Below are 21595 nucleotides of genomic sequence, written 5' to 3'. Positions count from 1 at the left end.
CCTAGCCATGCGTGCTCAAAGCACAGGGGCAACTGCTGACCCTCCAACACCGGAAGCCCTCCAGTTGGGAACTGCTGAAAGGATGACCTCCCCAGTGGGTGACTTCACACCAATGATGAGAACAGCTTAGGACTCCCTGGGACGATGGCTGATGGAGCAGGACTCGGGCGGGCGCGATGGGAGACAACTGGCCTGCATTCCCAGCCACACAGCCAGCCTGGGGCCCAGACCCCACCCTGGAGCACATGGGCAGCGCCTCCTTCAAACCCCGTCTGCTGCTTCTGGGTGGAGGTCAGGGACGGGAGGGTGCAGTGGACAGAACACCTCCAGCTCATGACCTCAGTGCCCTGGATCCTTCCAGAACCAAACAGACACCTAAGTCCCAGGCAGCCCTGTGTGGTCTTCAGCTGTCAATCAAGTGTGCCCAGACCTGCACCAGCCGACAAGCCCGCCCTTAACCACATGCTCCATTCACCCCAAGGATCAAATGTCCCCAATTTCTGCCCGGCACACTCCCCAGAGCTGCGAGACCCTCCTCTCAGGCTTCCCCTTGACTCAGTAAAACCATTTGTCAGACTGGACAGACTGTGTCCTACTGCCCAGCCCAAGGAGCCCAGCGTCAGTTCCTGCTGACCTGGGCATGGACCCCAGCCTTGGGAACGAAGGTCAAAGCACGCAGGGAGAAACAGGAGGCAGGCGGATGACACATCAGCATTTCTACTTGAGAGGACCGGCCGATTCCGACCAGACAGAAACCAGGGAACATAACTGCACAGCAGGGCAGGCGTCTGCACCGCTCAGTCCCACTCCCCGTCCCCCTCAGGGTGGTCCTCGCGTGGCGCCTCCAGGTCATGGAAGTGAAAGTTGGCCATCATGTCCCGCACAGCCAGCATCAGCCTGTTCAGGCCCTGCTGATGGTCTAGGCCCTCGGCCCCTCCGTCTTCGGGCCTCTCGCCCTGTGTCAACGAGGCTCGTCTGAGCAAGGCCATCCCGGGACGGGGCCCAGCACCCCTACCACACTCACCCCGCGACCCTGTCCAGGAGAGAAGGGGCCCAGAAACCACACACACGCATCTAACAAGGCCAGGCCGCCAGCGTGCGGTCCAGCAGCCATGCTGACTCATGGACGTTTTGTCTAAGTCGCAGCCACAGTCTCAGGCGGGCACGTCCCAGCCCCCTGGACAGGCTGGGTGCCTGAGCTGCTGCCGTGCTGGCTTTGGACATTCACACCTGAACCCAATCAGCAGGGAGAGGCCAAGACGTGCCCACATACCTCCATGGTGTAATTTGGCAACAATGACCGAAAGAAGAGGGCGATTGTGTTTCCATGGCTCACAGGACTCAGCCTGAAAGAGAAAGTCACCAATGGTCAGAAAATGGGGCTGAGCTGACACCTGTATCCCCTGCCTGCCCCGGCAGGGATAGGAAGGTAGCCCCAAACAGGGGCCGAGCAGGGGCCTGGACCCCAGAGCAATGAGGGACAGCTCAGGCCCCAACAGGAAGGGAGTCCTGCATGGGCGCTGGCCTCAGCACAGCCAGGCTGGACCCTGCCACTGCACAGTGTCCAGCATTTAAGAAAAGCTGTAGTTTCAAAGTGTCCAGCACTTAGAGTTGAGAGAGTATAAGCTGATCACATAGAGAAGATTCTAGGACACGCACGCGTTAGGTGAAGACCCCTCCTGGTGACATGAAGTACTGCAGCCCAGCTCTATGAGCAGAGGCAGTGACCCTCCTGTGCTCAGAAAGTTCCTGGTATGCAGAGCTGGGGGAGCATGCACACAGACAACACCGAGTCAGCCATTCCTCGGTGCCACGATGTCCAGCATGGCAGCTTGTTTTTGAAGCCATGACACTGATAATAATATTTACCCCAATTGATTGGAGAATTTAACTGGGAACTATCACCCTATGAACATGCAACCCAACTATATAATTCAGTGAAAAGGGACATTCTACAAAATGTGTTCTACTGAGGTCTGGAAAACATATGCTCCCTTAAACGGGACAATCAGTTGGTGACTCTTCTGGGTATGACTCTGTGGGGACAGGCTCCAGCCGAGGCCATTACTCAGCTTTGATGGGCAGAAAGAAAGACACCCCTCCATGACCCCCTTCTGAAAGCTGCACACTCACACTGCTGCCACCGGCCTGTCCTCCTGGCTTGGCACCCAGCAGCCTCCCACCCTCCTCACTCGGTTAAGGGACATTCTTCCTTCGCATGTCAGTGCAGCTGCCATAAGTTCCCATGTGTCCCCTGCCCTGCACATTGCATGACGGCAAGATGGCCTCACTACTCCCCCTTTTACCTCCAGCATGTGAGAGAACCCGACGGGAACACCCTCCAAGATCAGACGAGCGAGTGAAAGAGCCCGGCCCATAAGTTGGTCTGAGATCTCCAAGCCCCTGTGCTCTGGGGCCCAAGACCCAGGGAGCCTAAAGCAAAGGAGCCGAGTGGCAGGTGGACAATACCTCTCTGGCCTGACGTAGGAGTAGATGGTGTCCACAGGAGGCAGAGGGTCAAAGCCCAGCACAGGTTGTGAGCTCACATCCTGCCAAGGGGACACAGAACAGGCACACGGCTGAGCCCTGGACCACACCTGCCCTCTTCCCTCAGCCCGTTGGGGATTCTGCTCTGGGTGCGGGCAGGCTCGGTGGCCAGGCTGCTCACTGCACCGAAGGCTCTTGGTGGGGCTGGGACGGCCTTTCTTCCATCAGGATACTCGCCTGGCCCAGATCAGAATACTGCACACAGGGAGTAACAAACCCACGATCACCCTCACCCAGGATGTCAGGATTCCCCTCAGCGCAGGAGGCCACAGGCTACGGGGCCCTGGGGGGGGCTCTCCCCTTACCGGGGGCAGTGCAGCAACTGCTTCCTTTATCTCGGAGAGGATCACGTGACGGTGGATGTTTCTGGGCGCACGCTGGTAGAGCACCTTTCGCCTAGGGCCCGTGAGAAAAGGGACAGCAGTGGAATGGAGTCTGCCCCACCTGTCCCCACGTCTGTGACTGAGACACCGAGCTGCAGGGTGTGTCCTCTTGTGGCCCGGTCAGGCGGCCCCCAGGCTCACCTGCTCTCACACGCCTCCACGGCGGGGTCCCCGGCGTCCACTGCCTGTAAGACTTCACGGACGGTCTCCTCCAGCCAGCTTATGGTGGCGGGCTCCTTCCAGAGGAAGTGTGACCGCCCCAGGTACAGGCTCACCAGCTGGCTCAGGGCAGGGGGCTGGCTGCAGGAAGGCAGGGCCTGTAAGCAGCCCCCACGGGTCCAGGCCTCCACACACCTGCAGGCACCTGTGTGGGTGTCCAGGGCATGCCTGCAGCCTAAGCAAGGAGGCTGCCCAATGGAGACGCGCCACTGCCCGGGGTGGGGCACACAGTTGCAAAAGCTCCTTAATAGGAACGTAAAATAGAAAACAAGCCCGGGGTCCCCACGTTCTGCCCCTCTTGTTGGGAACCGTGTGCGTCGGGCTGTAGGCTGCTCGCACACCAGGGAGCTCCGTGTCCAGTAGGCCAGGGTGACGCCCCACGCAGACACAGGACCCAGCCCTCACACTGGGGACAGTCCCCTAGCCCAGGCGATGTGCACACAGCACATGCTAGGGAGTCGGCACTCCCACCACACACGTGGGCATTCGTCCCCCAGGGCGTATTCCAGTCTTCACCTTATCTCGGCCTCAGGTCCAAAGAAGTGGTGACAGGTGACAGAGGCATCCGGACGCACGCTGCAGTATCCGAGCAAGGGCATCAGCACTGTGGGAGGGAACAGAGGCCCACGGGTCACCCAACGCGACTTTCTGCAAGGGGAGGCGGGGGCTGTGGGGAGCACCCACCTCCGGGGAACATGGTGAGAGCCTGTTGGAGCAGCAGAGAGGCCTTTTCCCTCGCACAGGTGAGCTCCTGCTCTGGGAGGTCTGCTTGCTGACTCAGCAAGAAATACGCCAGGGGCACGGAGAAGGCAAAATTTGGGAGCTGGGACAGGTTCCGATGAGCCTGTACGTGAGGCAGAAACAGTGTGGGGCTGCAAGGTGGTGAAGATGCAAGACGGCGAGTTCACAGTACTTAGTATGCAGGTGACTCCATCTCACATTTGGGGGCCTTCACAGAAAAGACTAAACAGTCATCTCCCCTTATCCTTATTCCAAGACCCCCAGTGGATGCCTGAAACCACACAGTTGCCACAATGTTCTCTCCTGTACATACACACCTGTGGTCAAGTTTAGTTTATAAACTAGCCACAGTAAGAGGCTAACAACAATGAAACAGTGACAGCCAAACCAAAACGAGTTTTTTCCTTCTTCTGTTTCACTGACAGAAGATTCGCTCTCACGGTGGATCTTAGCAGCCTCAGGGCAGGTTGTTCTTTTTCCTCAGTAAGTCAAAGCCTTCACCTTCTCCCAGGAAGCACACTGCCGGCATCACTACCAGTGAGCTCTGGGGCCGTTACTAAGTGACATTAGGTTGACTTGGGCACAAGCCTGTGACACCGTGGAAGTCCATTCGATACTGAGACGGTTGCTCAGTGTACAACATGTACTGGGCACAGGGAGGACACACGTGCCCCGCAGGACGGATGCATGGCACGAGTTTTCACCATGCTACACAGAGTGGCGTGCAATTGAAAACTTATGAAGGTTTATTTCTGGAATTGTCCATTTACTCTTTTCAAACTGAGGCTGACCATGGGTAACTGAAACCGCGGGTGGGCAGGAAAACTGTAAGAGGGCGCCGGGTGCGGTAGGGTGATGAGAAACGCAGCAGACATTACAGGTGTGTCACACTGCACCCACCCTTACGACAGTCCCAGCTTCAGGAGAAAGCAGGGAAATTCTCAGTGGGGAAAATCGAGGAAGCACTCTACTGCCACCATCAACTCACGTCTGTGGAAGTTGCCGGGCACTTCTGCTGTCTTCCTCTGCATATGTACCTAGGTACCCCGTGTGCTATGCTTCCCCTACTAAAACAGGACACGGGCACCACGGTTTCATAACCTGCTAAACCACCATCAACACTATGGCAGCCCCACCATGGGGCCTCCCTGCAGCTGCTTTTCTGTGACTCCAGGAATTTATGTAAACCAGGTCCCCAGAGCTGGCGCTCCCAGGCCAACTACACCCACGGACACAGAACTCAGTGATCTGCATAGCTGTTTGTCAATCACACACCACCAAGTGCTGTGAACACACACACACACCCACACCCAGCTACAAGTTCTCCCCTGCACGGTTTATGAGACCCCAGGATGGACATCCCCCAGGCACACCATGTGAACATGTGTCAGTTCAAATTTTCTAGCAGCCACTTTAAAATGCAAAAAGGTGAAATTAATGTTAATATGTTCTACTTAACCCAGTACACCTAAACAAGCACTTCAACCTGGAAGGACTGTGAGTCAGGTGCTGGGAGCTCCCCTGCACGGGAGTGCACAAAGCCGCTGTAGTGCCCGCTCCCGCTCTGCACGAACGCTTGTGCACACGTGCAGGGGCCTCACCCACACATTCGCACACCGAGCCAATGAAACTGCCGCAGCGGCTGCCTCCGGTCTGCACCAGCCCACGGCTGTCTGCACGCGCACGATTGTGGAAACAGGGTTGGAGGGAGAGCCAGGGGCACTGGGGTCTGGCCCCGACCCTCACCACCACATAGCTGGGCCGTCCCTGGAACGCAGGAGACTGACGCGCAGTATCGGCGCGCACCTACCTCCCACTCCTGGAAGAGGCGGATCAAGTACTCGTAGTTCCGTGCCCGCAAGGCCAGGTGGTCGATGAGCAGCAGCATGCACAGCGGGTCCTCGTCCGGCTCAAGGCTTCCCGAGGCAGCACAGGAGCAGGGGAGGGAAGGAGACAAAACCCAGAGTGGGACCATGTGGGTGTCCACGGGCCTGCGGTCACTGAGAAAAACAAGCAGTGGCAATGGCCGGGACACTTACCTCAGGATGAGCTTGCAGTACTCCAGCGCCGTGCGCGGGCAGCCCCGCTTCTCCAGGAAGCTCATCTGCTTGTAGAGGGCCAGGTAGAAGCTCCTAGACCCAAGATAGTGCCTCGTAAATTAGAGCCACAGCAAGGCGGCAAAGCCACGTGGCCTGGAGCCCTGTCCAGCACTGTGTCCATCCTCTGCCTGCTGGCTTCCTCGGCATGTCCTGTGTGGCCTAATCACCATGAATGTTCAAGAATGTTCCTGTGTCTGCAGAGAGTCATGCTCTGCTTGTTGTTTACGATTATGTAGGTATCCATGTACAGAAACCACATGTATTGGTTACTTGAAACATTTAGCATCTTGGGTTTTTTTGTCAAACCATTTATCACTTAAGGAAACAAAGTTAAAATCTCTGGTAATTACAATCTTAATTTATCCTCAAATTTCAACAGTTGCTAGTAGCAGTACTGTGGGATGCACAAAGTTTTGTGATTTGAATAAGCCCAGGGGACTCTTATTCTTATCAATAGCCTACCACCTGGTTAATGTGTGGAAATAGTAGCATCTTATAACCTGTCTCAAAGAACTAAGAATTTAATTGGAGAGACAAAACTAACAACACAACACAACCAGCAGAGAGAATTCAGTACACAGTGCAGATGGCGTGCACTGGGAGTCAGCATGCCTGGGACGCAGGACGCCTGGACCACAGGAGGGTGAGGAGGGCGCCCAGGACAGAGGGCACACCACGCCCACCCACCAGGGCCCTGAAGACCAGACCAAGGGCGAGGCCAGTGGGGGGGCTGCTAGTGAGGGCGAGACCTAGTGAGGCCCGAGCAGGGGTTCAGGGAGGGAGAAGGGTCATGTGCGCACGCCGCTCACTGCAGGGGACAGGGTCAGGCTGGCTGGACCTACTGATCTGAACAGCGCCGAGGATGCTAAGCTCGCAGGGCACTGGTCCTTTAGTCCAACGATGCAAGAGACGCCATTATGGACCCCATCATGGTGAAGGGGCTGTCAGGCCCTCTTCTAACAAACAGCTTTAACCCCAGGCCAGCCCGCCCTTGAGCCCAGCCCCCTTGCATTCAAGCTTTAAACACAGCGAGATGCCGTGGTCCAAGCTACCAGGTGGGAACCCTCGTGGAGAGCCCATGCCACCTGCTCCGGCTTCTCCCACACTGGTATTCATGCTACCTGTGACGGCTTCAAGACACAAAAGAGCAATGAGTGCTACGTCTGTGAAAGCCCTGGCGATAGCCAGCTCACCTGTTCTCAGGTCGGCGGTAATCCAGCCGGCAGGTCCCGCTGGTAAGGCTGAACAAGGGGTGGAAGGCACACTCCATGCTGTACAGCGCTCTTTCTGCGGGCCACAGAAACACCAGGGGACGGCGTCACAGCCACCAAGCGGCGACTGCAACCCCGTCCTCTGTGGCTTGCAACAACGAAAGCTCTGGAAGGAAGGAGGTCACGTCACTAGGATTTTGAGAAGTGACAGAGCACGGATGAAACTTTGAGATCACTCTGCATTTACTTCAACCACAGGGGTCCGAGCTGGCAACACCCATATTCTAACCAGAGAAAGACCAACACGTCCTCACAGAGCCCATGCCCATGTACCAGCAGCTTATTCACAAGGGCCAAACATGGAAACAGCCCAAGTGTATCCCAGTGCTGGAGGGTAAACAGAATGCGGTCCACGCACACAGCGGGACACCACTCAGCCATCAGGAATGAAGTGCTGACACACTTGTCATACAGTGAACCTTGGAGACATTATGGTGAATGACAGAAACCACAGAGACACGGGTCACGATTCCACTGATAAATGTTCAAAATAGGCAAACCCAGAGACAGCACATGAGTGCCAAAGGCTGGGGGCAGCTGATGGGTTTCTTTTGTATGTAATGAAAAGGATCTAGGATCTAGGAGGCTGTACAATTCTAGGAGGCATTTACTAAAAACCAGTAAATTGTACACTAAACGGGAGAATTTTATGTACTAGAAATTGTATCTCAGTAAAGCTGTAATTTAAAAAATATCCTCGGAGACCCATTTGCATCCTGTCACCTTATGGAACAGCATGTATGCTGCCAGTCTCTGAGACCCAAGTGGAGGGACACTGGGCCCTGGGCAGCAGGGCGGGGTGCGGCCTCACCTACGAGGTCGCGTGCCATCTCCTGGTCCTCCTGGAACCGGCAGGCGTCACTGAGCTGCAGCAGGGAGTCGACATGGTAGGGGCTGGTCTGGAGCAGGACCTACGAGGGAGGGGACAGCTGCCGGTGACTGCGGGCAGGGCCATCCTGGCCAACACCCAGGGCACCAGACCCCGGCGGGTCTGTCTGTCCGACATTTAAACATTGGAGAAAGGATCCTGGCTGATTCCTGAACCCCAGCTCAAGCCGCGCTCGGCCCAGCTGCGGAGCCCGCTCACTGAGCTGACTGAACATAGGGACCCTGTGGCAAGTCTTTGCCCCCATGCTCCCTCTCGCCCCAGGACGGCAGCCCGGTCCCCCATGGGCAGACCCTGGCAGGTGCTCGGAAGCTGTGCGCTGGACCGTGGTCAGCGACGGCGTCCCGTGGGCCCCACGCACGTACCACGATGTTGTTGGGCTCCATGGACTCCACGGCACTGAGGAACCTGAGCTGCGTCTGCTGGTACTCCTCGTTGTGTTCAAACGCAAAGCACGACAGGCCCTTCCTGGACTGCAGTAGCCGCATGGACAGACCTGGGGAGAACCCCAGGTCAGCCCTGAGGCGCTGGGGGCGACATGCCACCTCAGGGCATCTGCTGCAGCCCACCGCGCTCCCAGGACACACGGGCTGCCGCCCTGTGGCTGGGTCTTCACCAGCCCCACACCCTTTGCTCCTTTCCCAAAAGACGCTTCTCTCCCCAGGAGTGAGGACAGCGCACCAACAGCCCAGGACGACGGAGATGAAGACGCACGGCCCCCACGTCTCATCTGGCAGGGCCCAGACACTGTCTGGTGAGCGCCACGGGGGACCATGCAGGGGCGGGGCCAGGTGCTGAGGGACGAAAACCCACGACTGGAGGCCTCTCTGCTCCTCGCACCCAACTCTGGGTGTTTCTTCAGAGAACCTGAAAACTCCCGTCTCCCTTCAGGACCTTCATGAAGCAGGCTGGTACTTCCAGGTCACCCTTGGCTCACTGTCCCTTGATTGCCGCACCAAAGGCCATGCGCACCAGGACCACAAGGCTGAGCTCCCACCTCTGCCGGTGCCCAAGGGGCATCCCACCACCCTGGCCCTCGGGTCCGAGGCTCCTGGATGCTCCTCCACGTCCCACAGCCACATGGTGCTGAAGGGCTTTCACCCACACCCCAAGCCTTTTGTCACTGCTGCTACTTTTCTTTCAAGTATGTGTACTGATTAGCGTGCAACATAAAATATCACATTTTAAACGTGAACTTAATTGCCTGGTATGGTATAGTTTGCACAGGAAAAAGAGGTAGAAAAAGTTGCACTGAAACGTGGTCAAGAAAACATGCAACTGGGTGTGGGGGAGTGTCTGTGCCAAGACACTGGTGTCGCCCAGCACCGCTGTAGGGTGCTCAGTCACATAGCCACACCAACAGAGGAACCCAGCAGTGCCCAGCGCCAGCCTCCGCAAACCCCTGCACCTCTTACCTGGCTTGGTGTACCGGGGCCAGGTGCTCTTAGGGGTCGTCAGCCACGTACACTTGGGGTACACGCGCTGTCTCTGCCGTGGCCTGGGGAGAACGGGACAGGGCACGGCTTCACCTTTGCAGCCCAACCTTTGCAGGGGCTATGGGAGCAAAGCCACGGGGCATGGGAGGGTGGGCACGAGCGGCAGTGCTTCCATGGGCGCAACGAGGACAGATGCAAACAGCGTTAGTACTCAACGCAATCACTACCAGACGAAACTAGAAACGGTGATCTAAACAACTGACAACCAGAGAAAGAGAAAGGAGATCCCCAGACCAGCAAAGTGCAGAAAAGGTGAAAAGGAAACAAAAGCCGAAAACCACAATTAAAAGACAACAAGAATAAGAGCAAGCCTGCAGGAGTCCTCCGGACGCACACGAGCCAGACAAGGCAACGCCGGCCGAGGGACGGAAGGTGCCCATGAGCTGCCCAAAGCCCTGGTCCCCAGAGGGGTTTCTGCTCCCTCAGTGACACTGTTTCTTCCGCCAAGTGATGGCACGTGGACATGTGTACACTATTCTCTGTACTCTTTTGATAATCTCAACTTCTTCATTAAGAAAACAATGAGTAAAAATCTGAACTGTGTTGGGAACAGGATAAAAAAGCATGTTTCTGCTCCCAGTAAGAAAGTCAGAAACTGCAGGGGAAAAACCGACTGTACAAGAAAAGCACAGTCAAAATCTGAAGCGTGTAAAAAGGAGAATTAACTGGCTGCTGAGGCCCAGGGACAGCCCCATCCTGCAGGGAGCCGTACACAACAGGCGGGGCACAGGCAGCCTTGACTGCCGTTGGGACGCTGGCGGGGGACAAGGGCCCAAGGAGCCCCAGACACGGGGCAGGGCAGGGCAGGCCAGGCCTGTCACGGGAAGATGTCAGCGGAGAAGGTCCAAATGTGAGCGCCCAAGAAAGAGCGCTGTATGCGACATCAGAGAGTCTGAGTAACCAGAAACAACAGTCATACACGTGCAGGAGCAGCGTGAGGACGCAGGGACAGAAGGGAGCAGGCAGAAGGCCAGCCTGTGACAAGGGCTGGTGACAAAGAGTGACACTTTAAAGTAAAAATGTTCTTTGTTACTATTCCAAAAAGAAGACAAAATCAGACACCCTTGTATCCTAAATCACACACAAAATAAAAGCAAAATATAAAGTAAAAACCATCAGAAATGCAAGGAAAGTGTGGGTGGATAACACATGAAAAAATCCTCAACCTTATTCATAATCAAAGAAAAGTCAAAACCGGAAGACTATTTTTTATGGGCCTGTTATAGACAGACTTTTAAATCCCCTAAGCCTGCTATGGACCAGAGGAAGAGACACTGTGACACAGGGTGGATGGGTGTAAGTGGCACAGCTATCCTGGAGGGCAGTGGGGTGACACGCAGCCACCTCACGATGGGGACACCACTCCTGGCAATTTCACCAGAAATGCCAGCACAGGTGCAGGAGGACCGCAGCCAACATGCAGCCTAACATCTGTCCCCTCGGGCGGACACAGTCCCCATGCCCAGGGCGCGTGAGAAACTGGCAGTACTGCGACTCTGGGTGGCAGCAATCCGTCTTGACTGGTTACCTTTTGGGGGGTGTCAAAGCAGACAATTCTGAACTGCTTCAAGTTTTTATAAGAAGTATTTAGTTCTATGATCAAAAACAAGATGCACATGAAAAGACAAAGCTTCTGCTGGCCTCTGGACTCTGTGATGCAGTGTCTGGAAGCCTCCCACAGGGAGTCCCAGATACAGACCCTCGTGCTCTGAGCACTGCTCACCGCGTCGGCCACGTGGCGACAACAACTAAGAACCGTTCAATTAAACTCCAATTTCTTGGGAACCTCCCCTTCAGTTGGCTGCTGCTGACTGGGAAGGGAACACGAACCCGCCTAACATTTCAGGGCCAGAAGCTCCACCCTGAAGGAGTCTGAGAACCTATGCAAACCGACGGGGCCACACCAGACATGATGGCCACAGCCAAGGTCAGACAGCAGCTGCTCCCCAGGCCCTGGCAGCGCCCTCAGAATGGGCAGGAACCCTTTCTCACTACGGCTCGGACAAACCCCTTTCTGTACTTGAGAACATGGCCCATCCTGCTCTTACCTTTGTTCTCCCAGGACAGCTCGAGCACCAAAATACCTTTTCAGTTCTGTGTCTGGATTCAAGTGTCTAGAGAATTGAAAATTTTACAGATAAAAATGAGATTGAGTTCTTTTACAATGATTTCAGGGGTTTTACAAAGCCACGTAAAACCCAGCGAGGAAAACAGCAATTGTGGCATGAAAGTTGACTGGCAGGCTGCTTCCTCTAAAACCACACTGAGCCGAGGCCCAGTCAGGGCAGCGAGAGACCTGACCGAGCTCGGGGCGTCCACAACGACTTAGGGAAGAGCTGGCTATTTTGGAGGCTGGCAACAACCTCTGTAGCACCTACAAGAAGAGCAGGTGGGTAATTCACCCAAAAAAGACCTCTCTAACACAGGTCAGGACAGCGCGCTCCCACATACAGGAAGCAAAAAGGAGGACTCCCCTTTTCCTTTCTCCGTGTTCCTGTTTCCTAAAGGTTTGATAATAAACTCATGTTACTTTTACACAAAGACAGTACATTTTCTTTTTTCACTAACACTCTTCTCCTCAATGGAGTCTGTGGGGACAGCCAGTGAGAGCCAGGAGGGACGGGGCGTACCTGTGCTCCACATACAGGACGTGCTTCTTGGAGCTCAGGGGAGGCGGGCCCAGGGGGCGTGAGCCACTGCCGTCCTCAATCCTCTCCAAGATGCGGTCAATGTCCTCCAGCCCATTTTCCTAAAAGCAACAAAGAACACGCCACTCAGCACACTAAATGTATTTGATTTACTTTTAAAAGAACAAGCATCACATTGTTAATCCCTGAAAGACAGTAGCACATACACAATTTAGAAAGGAGGCAATGCTTCATAAGAGGAAACTTGGGACAGACAGAATCACAGAACCAGAAGGACCCTGGAAATCACTGGGCCACAAGCCCACAGTTCTCAGGTGACTGAGTGGGGACCTGTGCCTGACTCGGCAGCCACCAAGCTATAACCTCTTCTCAGGACACATACAAGGGACCACGAGGCCCCAGGCGTGATCCTGGAGATGCATTTTCCGATCACCTGGGTGGCGGAGGCGGGGCGTTTACACCTCGTCATCCCTGAGTCTGTGGGCACCAGGGAAAGCCAGGGCAGGCGGCCACAGCAGGCTGAGAACGGTGGCCATCCAGGGACGGCATTTCGGAGGTTGCCGAAAAACAGAAGGGAGGGTGGGACTCTGACTCTTAAGGATAAAGGGAACAAAGACAGAAGATTTCCTACGTAACTGTCCCTTTTCATTTCCCTGACATCTGAATTAGTTACACTCCTAATGGGAAGGGATCAAAGTATCAAATAAAACCCACTGCTTTCAACCCCGCCTTGGGAAACAGCCAGAAAAAAACGGAGAGGAAAGCTGCTGGGCATACCGAAGCTTCTGCAGTATTTTTCTTGTTTTTCTGTTTCTTTTTCTTCTTCCGGAGTTTGCCACTTGCGTTCGACTAATAAAAGAAGCACATCTGAATCACTGGCAAGAGACAATAAAATCTTAAACCCTGAGAACCAAAGCAGCAGACGGACAGAAGATGCCTGTGGGGTGTCCCCTCCCTCCCACTTTTGGGGTGTCCTGTGAGCTCCCTACTCTTCTCTCCAACAAGCACCTCCCACTGTCTCCCCGACTCAGGTCCAGCCTCCATCTTTCTCCTTACACGCCTCGACAACCTCACCACTGCCCACATGCCCTCTGCTTTCATCATGCATTTTGTCCACTACTGTCACCGTGATGCTCAGCCACCTGGAGACCGGGCCCCGCATCCAGTCCCTCTGCCTCAGCGCCGCTCCTGCCTTCACCTGGCCATGTCTTTCCACCAGTGTGACTGGCCCTCACCACCCCGAGCTCAGTCAGGTCTCCCCACCTGTACTTGTCCATCCATGTCCCCCTCTCGACCAGAGGCCCCTGGAGGGCAATGACTTGTCCCCAGAACCCAAGAGGCTTTCAAAAGCATTTGTTGAATCAACGAGCTAAAGGTCTCCCACAGGACCCTCCCCTGTGCAGTGGAGAAAACAAAACTGACCTGGCCTATATATTTCTTCAAGGCACGCCCACCCAGGGGGCCCCGAGCTCCAGACGCATCGTCATGGGGCACACACGCCCACCTGGGTGGGACCAGACGCCCCCAACGAGGGAGGCAGGTCTCAGACCATGGACTTGTCTCAGGGACCCTGGATATCGCACCATGGAGGCCACCATGAGGATTTCATACAAATCTGATTGGGGCTCCCAAGGAAACTTTGGGGCAACTGGGCAATGAACAAAATGGAATTCAGAAAATGATCGCAAAGCATGTGTGGCGGGGCACCTGCTCTGGGGGAGCTGCCCCGCCAGCCACCTCTCCATCCTTCTTGGTCGCAGCACTTCCACTCTGGGACCTCCTCTTGCTCCCCGACACCACTGTGTCTGCGAGCAGACAGTCGGGCCTCTCCCCGTTCACCACAGGTCCCTCCTCAAGGTCCTCGACGTCTATCTGCAGAAAGGGGTGGCAGAGAAGGCGTTACTTGTACGTCCTGGTTCCAAGTTAGCGCTGAGCTCAGGACGACAGCAGAACAGAGCTGCTGGGCGGGCACCTCCAAGGCCACTCCGAGGTGAGAGGGAAGGGACACAAACGTCTGCTATGCCTCACAGTGCCAATCCTCTGAACTGCAGACGATGATGCTGGGGCACCGAGTTACTACACAGTGCGTCTGCCTCCAGAGCTGACACGGTGCGGAGTCTGGACATGACAACCTGCCCTCTTTCTGAGCGCCACTCAGGGCAATGACCTCACATAGTGGAGCCTCATGGCAGCAAAAGGGGTGAGCCAGTCGCACAGAGGGCACGGATGGATGTTAGGGACACAATGCCGATTGGGGAAAAAGTCCCGAAAGTCACGCTGAACACACACTAATCACACACACTCAGGCCCTGCCACCACTGCTGAGATGTGCCAACACAGACGACCTGTGCCTGTCATGCAGAAAGGGTCACAGCCGCGTCCTCCTGCGTCTGTTTTTGTTCGCAGCCGAATGTTTTTGAGGTTCCCCCTTCCTGCTGGCCAGTGCAATGCCTCTGTGTGGATACAGCACCACAGGTTACCTGCCCGCCAGTCATTCCTTGGTTACCCTCTGGGGCTGCTATGGGTTAAGCTGCCATGAGCATTTACGCAGACATTGTGTTGGTATCCACAGTGGGACTGCTGGGCTATATGAGGTGAAGGTTTAGGATCATAGGACTTCAAGCTCCCCCCAGAGAGCTCTGCTGGCTCCATGAGCTCAGCACTCAGCATTTGTAATTTGGGCCATTCTAGTGGGTGTACAGTGGTATTGTGCTATAGCTTTCATTTACATCTGCCTTTGACTACTAACGTGAGGCCTCTGTCACGTGTGCTTCGCTGACTTCTAAGAGCTGTTCATGTCCTCCGGACACAAGTCCTCTGCCACCTGTCCCGAGGCCTCTCCTCTGGACCGCGCCTATTCCCTCTTCACGGCACCCTGACCAGCAGAGGGTTTTCGGTTCTGATGAAGTCCACTCTACCGAGACTTCTCAGGACAAGCTAGAGCTTCCTGGGCCCAGCCTGAGGACTCTTGGCCTCTCCCAAAGTCACAAAGGGCTTCTCCCCCACTTTCTTCCAGGAGCTGTGTGGTTTCCATGAGTGGCTCTGTGGTCCACCTTGAACACGACGGGCACATGGGCTGCAGTGCATTTGTTGCCACTCAGACAGTGACTCTGCATCAGTGTTATAGCTTTCCCTACCACAGAACTGCTTGTGGGAAATCGCTGGACTGTGTAAGCATGAATCCAGTTCTGAACTCCCAGTTTTGTGGTGTGATTTGCCTGTCTATTTATGCCAATACCATAGCCTAGTTCCTATTTTCAGTGACTGCTCTAGTTTACATAAGCATCTTCTATGTAATACGACTTAAAACGAAACGTGAGGACCTCACAACAGCTATGTCCATCTTCCTCTCCCTCCTCTGTGCTACTGTCATCCCGTACTTTACTTTCACGTATTATAAACCCAACAATACACTTCTATCCTGTTTTAAACAATGAATCATCTTTTAAAGAAATTTTAAAACCAGGAAAGATTGTGTATTTACCATTTCTAGCACTTTTTACTCCTTCACATACATTCATATTTCCATCTGACATTATTTCCCTTCAAAATGAAAAATTTCCTTTGACATTTCTTTCAGTGTAGGCTTTCTGGTAATGAACTACCTCAGCTTTTGTCTATATAAAAATATCTTTATTTCATGCTCATTTGTGAAAAATATTTCACTGGCTATAGAATACCAGGTTAAATTTTTTCTTTAACAACTTCACAGATGTTATTCCACTGTCATCTGACTTGCTTTGTATCTAATAAGAGGTCAGTCGTGATTCTTATCAGTGCCTCTCTGTAGATTCTCCAGCTACTTTTATGACTTTTCTTCACCACTGGTTTTCAGCAATTTAATTATGATTTACATTGTTGTCATTTTGTTTGTCCTGCTTAGGGTTCATTGAAGCTCTTGGACCTGTGGGGTTTTATGTCAAATTTGAGGATTTTTCTACCACTGTTTCATCAAAACACTTTTTTTTTTTTTTTTTGCCCAATTTCTCTCTTCTCTTGTTCTGCTTATTATTGTCCTACAGTGTAGTGAGATTTCATTTTCCCATTTCTGGATAGTTTGGATATTTCTGTGCCCTAAAATCAAGACCATTGATCTTTTCTTCTCTAGTGTCTAATCTGCTATTAACACCACCAAGAGAATTATTCATTTCAGAGATTGTATTTTTCAGTTCTAGAATTTGCTTTTAGTTTCTATTTCTCTATTGAGATGCTCCTTCATTGTGTTCACATGATTGTCTTTAAATCCGTGAATATATTTATACGTTGTCTTAGGTTTGTATCTAATTTCATCATCTGTTACTTCCAGGTTTGTTTCTACTGACGGATTTTTCTCCTGGTTATATGACACATTTTCCTGCTTCTTCACATGTCTGGTAATTTTTTAGTGTATGCTAGACATCATGTTGCTACACTGTTGAATGGCTGGATCTTGTCCTTTTCCTTAACAGTACTGAAATTTGTTCAGGCAGGCAGTTAACTTACTTACATATTAGCACATTCCCTTCAAATTTTACTTTTAAGCTTTCTTAAGACAGGTCTAGGATATTCTTTATTGGAGGGATACTTCAGCCTACTTCTCAGGAGTGGCCTATCTGAAGCACTACCGAACACCAAGGCCTTTTAGCGAGGTCTCTGAGTTCTGGTTGGTCAGAATTGAGTGTCTTCCCATACTCTGTCACTCTGTGAGCACTAATCACAGTTAAACTCAGTTCTCTGCCAGTTGTTCTTCCCCCAGTGGTGAATATTGAGCCAAAGACTCAAAGCAGATTTCTGGAACACTTTCTCTCCAGTACCCTGCCCCATAAACCCCAGCCCTCTCAGTGGGCCCAAAATTTATCTATCTCTTCAGCTCACCGTCACCACCTTCATCTCCTGTGACAGCCTCCCGTGCTACTATCTGAAAAGTGCCTCCACATAGAAAGCCAGGTCATTGGGCTCACTCAGACCTGCAATGCTTATTGTCTAATATCTGGAAACAAGTCACTTCATCTATTTTGCTCAGTTTTACAGTTGTTCATGGCAAAAGGTGACTTTAGTACAGCTATTCTGCTGCAGCTGGAAATGGGATCCTACTTCTGTTTGTGCTCACCCTTGGCTTGGTTTATTTAGACATTGTTTGTGGCTCTATACAAATACATGCAGGGTCCCATGAATATCACTGAAAGTGCTGCAGGAGGAAAACAAAGGAGTTATTTTTCCCACTGGAAGGTGGAAGCCATTAAAACGCTGCATTACTGGAGAACATGCTTCTGCAGTCTGCTGTCAAGAATGACAGTATAGGTAGACACTGGAAGACATCTAGAAACACCACATACAATTTTTTACACTGTTCAAATAATTTACAACTGGAATATTGATCTATAACTCTTTCCTTGCTAACAGTAGCACTGATGACACCCACCTTTGCAAAGACAATCTCATGGACTTGAGGACAACAGAGATGCTGTGACAGGACTTTAACCTGAAGGGTCTTAGAAAATTATGATAATCCTTGACCACATTTGCCCTTGGCTAACAGAAGCTAAAAAAGCCATAGATGTTCCAATACCATATATTATTAAATGCTTTTGGGACTGAATCTGAGGTTTTTACTCTTGCTGCCATTAAAACAAAGGATCAAAGTCAACTTTGAGATCAAAGATAAACACGACACATGCTCTGGCAAGTCGAAGATCACGGAGCAATTTCAGGTCCTTATCCAGCCAAACAATAAACCCGATCACTGAATCTTACTATGAAAGAAGTTTGTTTTTATTTATTTGCACAATTTAGATTTATGTAAATTACTTCAGGGAATGGGCATTATATCGTACATGAAAACACACAATTTATTTGTGCAAAAAGTGATCTTCCTCACTTGGATAATTTTTCAATGATACAGTATAAGTTATGATAGTTTTAAAATGTGTCTGGGGTTTTCATCAGATTATCAAAGTGGTCCTTGACCCAGAAAGTACTAAGAAGCTCTAGTCTACATTATTTTTAATGCTCGTACATATCTTGTGCAACAAAACTCAAACTATTCACTTAAAATGGGTGTATTTACTATATATAAACTATATCTCAATAATGTTGCTTTTTAAACATCCACTCTCAATGAAGTAGGAAAGGTGACTTACAGTCTAAGGCCAAAGAAACTTACCCAAGAGACAGCAGTGAGGAGGACCATCAGAGCCATAAAGTAACCTAGGAGGGGGCGTCCCTGCTCTGCTTCCCTCTTCCCAGGAGAGCATCGCAGGCCCTGGAAATACTTCTAAGGAAACCACTTAAGGCCACATGTTCTACTTAAGTTCGACTGTACCCTTCACTTGGTTCTCAACATCGTTTAATATTTATATCTGATGAGTGCTGAGCATGAGCTCAGCATGGGCTAAAGGCTGCACATGTTAGTTCATTTATTCCTCACGACAACCCCATGAGATAAATAAGATCATCCCCAAGAAATACGGATACCGAAGCTTATATTAGGTATTTTGTCCAAATTCTCACAACTCTAAAGGGGTTGGGTCAGGATTCAAACCTAAGTCCTTCTGACTCCAAAGCCTGTGTGCACACACTCTGACTGGAGACAGTAAGTGCTGGCTTCTCAGAGGAAACACTGACTCATGCCATATCTTTACTGCATACCTACGGGGGGGCCACACACTGCTTTGGGTGGTGGGCACACATTAGGGAAAAGAGAACCTCTGTTCCCACAAAGCTTATAGTCCAGCAGTGGGAGACGAGCAACACAAACTAAAAAGAAACACAGGTAATCTGTATGGTATGTCCTATGATCACTGCCAGGGAAAATGGGAGAAGATCAGAAGAAAGGGGATGGGAGTTTGGGGGTAACTGTGGGAAGGGTGGGCGAGACTGCGAAGGCAAAGCCTGAGGGAGTGAGCTGTGTGACGTCTGCATACAAGGCATTCGTCCCTGGCAGAGGCAATGACACAGGAAGCCCGTGTGGATGGAGCACAGTGAGCAAGATTAGGAAGCGGTGAGGGGGCAGAGCTCAGGGGGCAGACGGGGCGAGCCTGGGGATATGGGGGGCTGTGAAGAAAGGACGGCCGAGATCACATGTGTGCTCAGCAGGGCCACCGTGGCTGCTATGTTCAGACAGATTGCAGGGCGGTGACGACCCATGCCAGAGGCGATGGCCATGCCACAGGCATAGCACCTGGGCTGACACAGAGTCCCCAATAGTTTGCATGTGGCATATGAGAGAAAGATGAGGGATGTGTTCTCGGCTGTTGGCTGTGGCTTCAGGAAGAATGAAGACGCCCTTCAACAGAGGGCAGTTATCGTTTGGACACACTGAGATGTCTGTGAAACATGTAAGAGGAGATAGATGTGCGAACCCAGAAGGAGGTCTGAGCTGGCGATAGCAACATCCTCCCAGAAAGCAGAAGGGACCACACACAGCACAGCGCTGACCTGTGTGTGTCCCTCTGTGTGGGGTCCCTCTGACCTGAGTGCATGGGAGCCACATAGCATCCTGTTTCTCCACTTGCACACAAGCACCTGCCATTGTTCTCAGGCCCCCAACACCCCTCCCCATCCATGTACCCTCCTGTCTTCTTCACCAGGAACACTGACTTTGCTTCAGAGACAAACAGCATGGCATGCTTAAGAGTACAAGTTTTAAGTAGGAAAGCCTGAATTTACATCGCAGGTGGCACTTACTACCTCATTTGCACAATGGGGACAACATGACCTCCTTCTCAGACCGTAAAAAGCACATGACAGAGCAGCAGTGCTTGCATGTGTTAAGTGTCCTCCAAATAATGGTCATTGTTGTTAAGGGCTAAAACTGGAGGATGTGGGAATAAGAAGAAAGCACCACCGGATAAAGGTCCATGAACATTGCCGGCCAACTTCAGCACAAACAGATGCCAGCCTATTAACAAGGGCAATGGGAAAGACGCCTGGAGTGTTTTAAAAGAAGTCTGAAAAATTCCTGGCAAATTTTAGGATAAATTATGTGATGGAAGTCTTGGGAAAACACGACTGGCTTTGTGTCTGTAACTGTTTTGTACATGTTTGAAATTGTCCATAATAAAACAGTTAAAAACAAAGAAATGACAAGACACAGGATAGAGACTAGGGAGTTACTATACTTTCAGTCAGAAATCAGAAGCGTGGAGGGAGAGCATGGTGAAGCTATCTGTTACCATAAGAGAGAAGGTCAATAATCTCTAAACCAGACTTCCAGACCAGTGACGGGTGGCTCACACTCCCCACCGTCTAATGATGGGCCCTTTAACTTGCCAACTTCATAAGAAGTTGGGAGAAATTGCAAGACCATGAGAGAGCTTACAAAGGGCCTCTAGATTCTCCATGATCTTCAGATCCACTACTATTCGCTCAACCATTTGGCAAATAGCGACTGAGTCCCCACTATGCATCAGACACATGGTGCTGGAGCTACAAGGTAAGGAAAACTCATGTTACCTGCCAGTACAAGGAGGTCAGAGAAGCGAGAATAAGATAACGCACACACATGCCAAATTACAGACTGAGGCCAGCGCTGAGAAGCCTCGGTTGGGAATTTATTCCTTCAGTTCACACCTACTGTGTTATTTCTCTGTGCCAGGGAGCCAGCGATAAGCAACACACCAAGTCCTGGGTTGTGAGGAGTAAAGGGAAATGTAAAGACCCTGCAAGTGCCTGGCGTGGAGATGGAAATCAAGGGAAGGATCCCCAAGACCCTGAGAAGTGAAGCCCCGCCCACCGTGCTGCGGCCTCGCCCCTCAACTTGACAGCCACTCCCACTCTATTGCAGCCCAGACCCCACGTGCCCCATCCTTAGACATTATGGCCCCGCCCCTCAACACGGCCTCAAGCGTCGTGACCCCGCCTACTACCACGCCCCCATGACCTCACGCCACCGCCCACTCCATTCGCCCCGCCTCCCCGAAGCAGCCCAGACCCGTGTCGCGCCGCCCCGTGACGTCACGGCTTCGCCCGGTGCAGACCCGTCTTGCTCGCTGCCCCCACCCCAGGCAGCCCCGCTCCTCACCAGCTCAAACCGGTTGTTGACACGGACGCCCTCCTTTCCTGCGTCCCGGGGGCGCCGGCCACCTGGCCCTCGCTTTGGTCCTTCTTCTTCCGCATCATCGTCATCACGGAGTACAAACTGCAGGGCGTCGGGCCCGAGGGGCTCCTGGCCGCGCTGTTCCCCCCTCAGCCTCCGGAGGGCCCGGCGCGACATAGGACCCAACGGCCGCTGACGTCTGGGCACTGGGAGACGAGGAGCTGGAGACAGCGGCCGGCGCGCCTGCGCACTTACGGCGCGCTGACGCGAGGCTGGCGTGTTGCGTCTG

General features: G+C 52.5%; 1 protein-coding gene across 4 annotated transcripts; it reads right to left on the bottom strand.

Moving 5' to 3' along the window:
- Positions 1-701: 701 nt before the first annotated feature.
- TCF25 (TCF25 ribosome quality control complex subunit) lies at positions 702-21595 on the bottom strand. Of its 4 annotated transcripts, none has more exons than XR_002138052.2 (18): positions 21292-21595; positions 13998-14162; positions 13068-13139; positions 12273-12391; positions 11691-11756; positions 9562-9644; positions 8512-8642; positions 8072-8171; positions 7183-7276; positions 5930-6022; positions 5701-5806; positions 3834-3993; positions 3666-3753; positions 3072-3294; positions 2853-2943; positions 2470-2549; positions 1274-1346; positions 702-956 (listed from the first exon to the last, which is right to left on the bottom strand). XR_002138052.2 is itself a non-coding variant. In XM_019740481.2 (18 exons), exons 1-18 carry the CDS (start codon positions 21481-21483, stop codon positions 798-800), a joined length of 2031 nt encoding a protein of 676 aa, XP_019596040.2. In that variant the 5' UTR covers positions 21484-21593; the 3' UTR covers positions 702-797. The 4 variants fall into 4 exon arrangements, 3 of the variants coding, with proteins under 3 accessions (XP_019596040.2, XP_019596041.2, XP_074171099.1); XM_019740481.2 differs by having other exon boundaries at positions 3072-3230; positions 21292-21593; XM_019740482.2 differs by having other exon boundaries at positions 3072-3230; positions 14028-14162; positions 21292-21593.

Source organism: Rhinolophus sinicus, linkage group LG11 (assembly GCF_036562045.2).
Source record: "Rhinolophus sinicus isolate RSC01 linkage group LG11, ASM3656204v1, whole genome shotgun sequence".
In the NCBI taxonomy this organism is placed as follows: Eukaryota; Metazoa; Chordata; class Mammalia; order Chiroptera; family Rhinolophidae; genus Rhinolophus; species Rhinolophus sinicus.
This window is presented reverse-complemented; position numbering and strand designations above follow the sequence as displayed.

Coding starts and splice junctions, on each gene's coding strand:
- TCF25 (XM_019740481.2), bottom strand. CDS start 21,483: ATGTCGCGCCGGGCCCTCCGGAGGCTGAGGGGGGAACAGCGCGGCCAG. Junction 12,392..13,067: donor AAAATACTGCAGAAGCTTCG/GTATGCCCAGCA, acceptor TGTTGCTTTTAG/GAAAATGGGCTGGAGGACAT. Junction 2,550..2,852: donor CAGTTGCTGCACTGCCCCCG/GTAAGGGGAGAG, acceptor TCCCCTTGGCAG/GATGTGAGCTCACAACCTGT.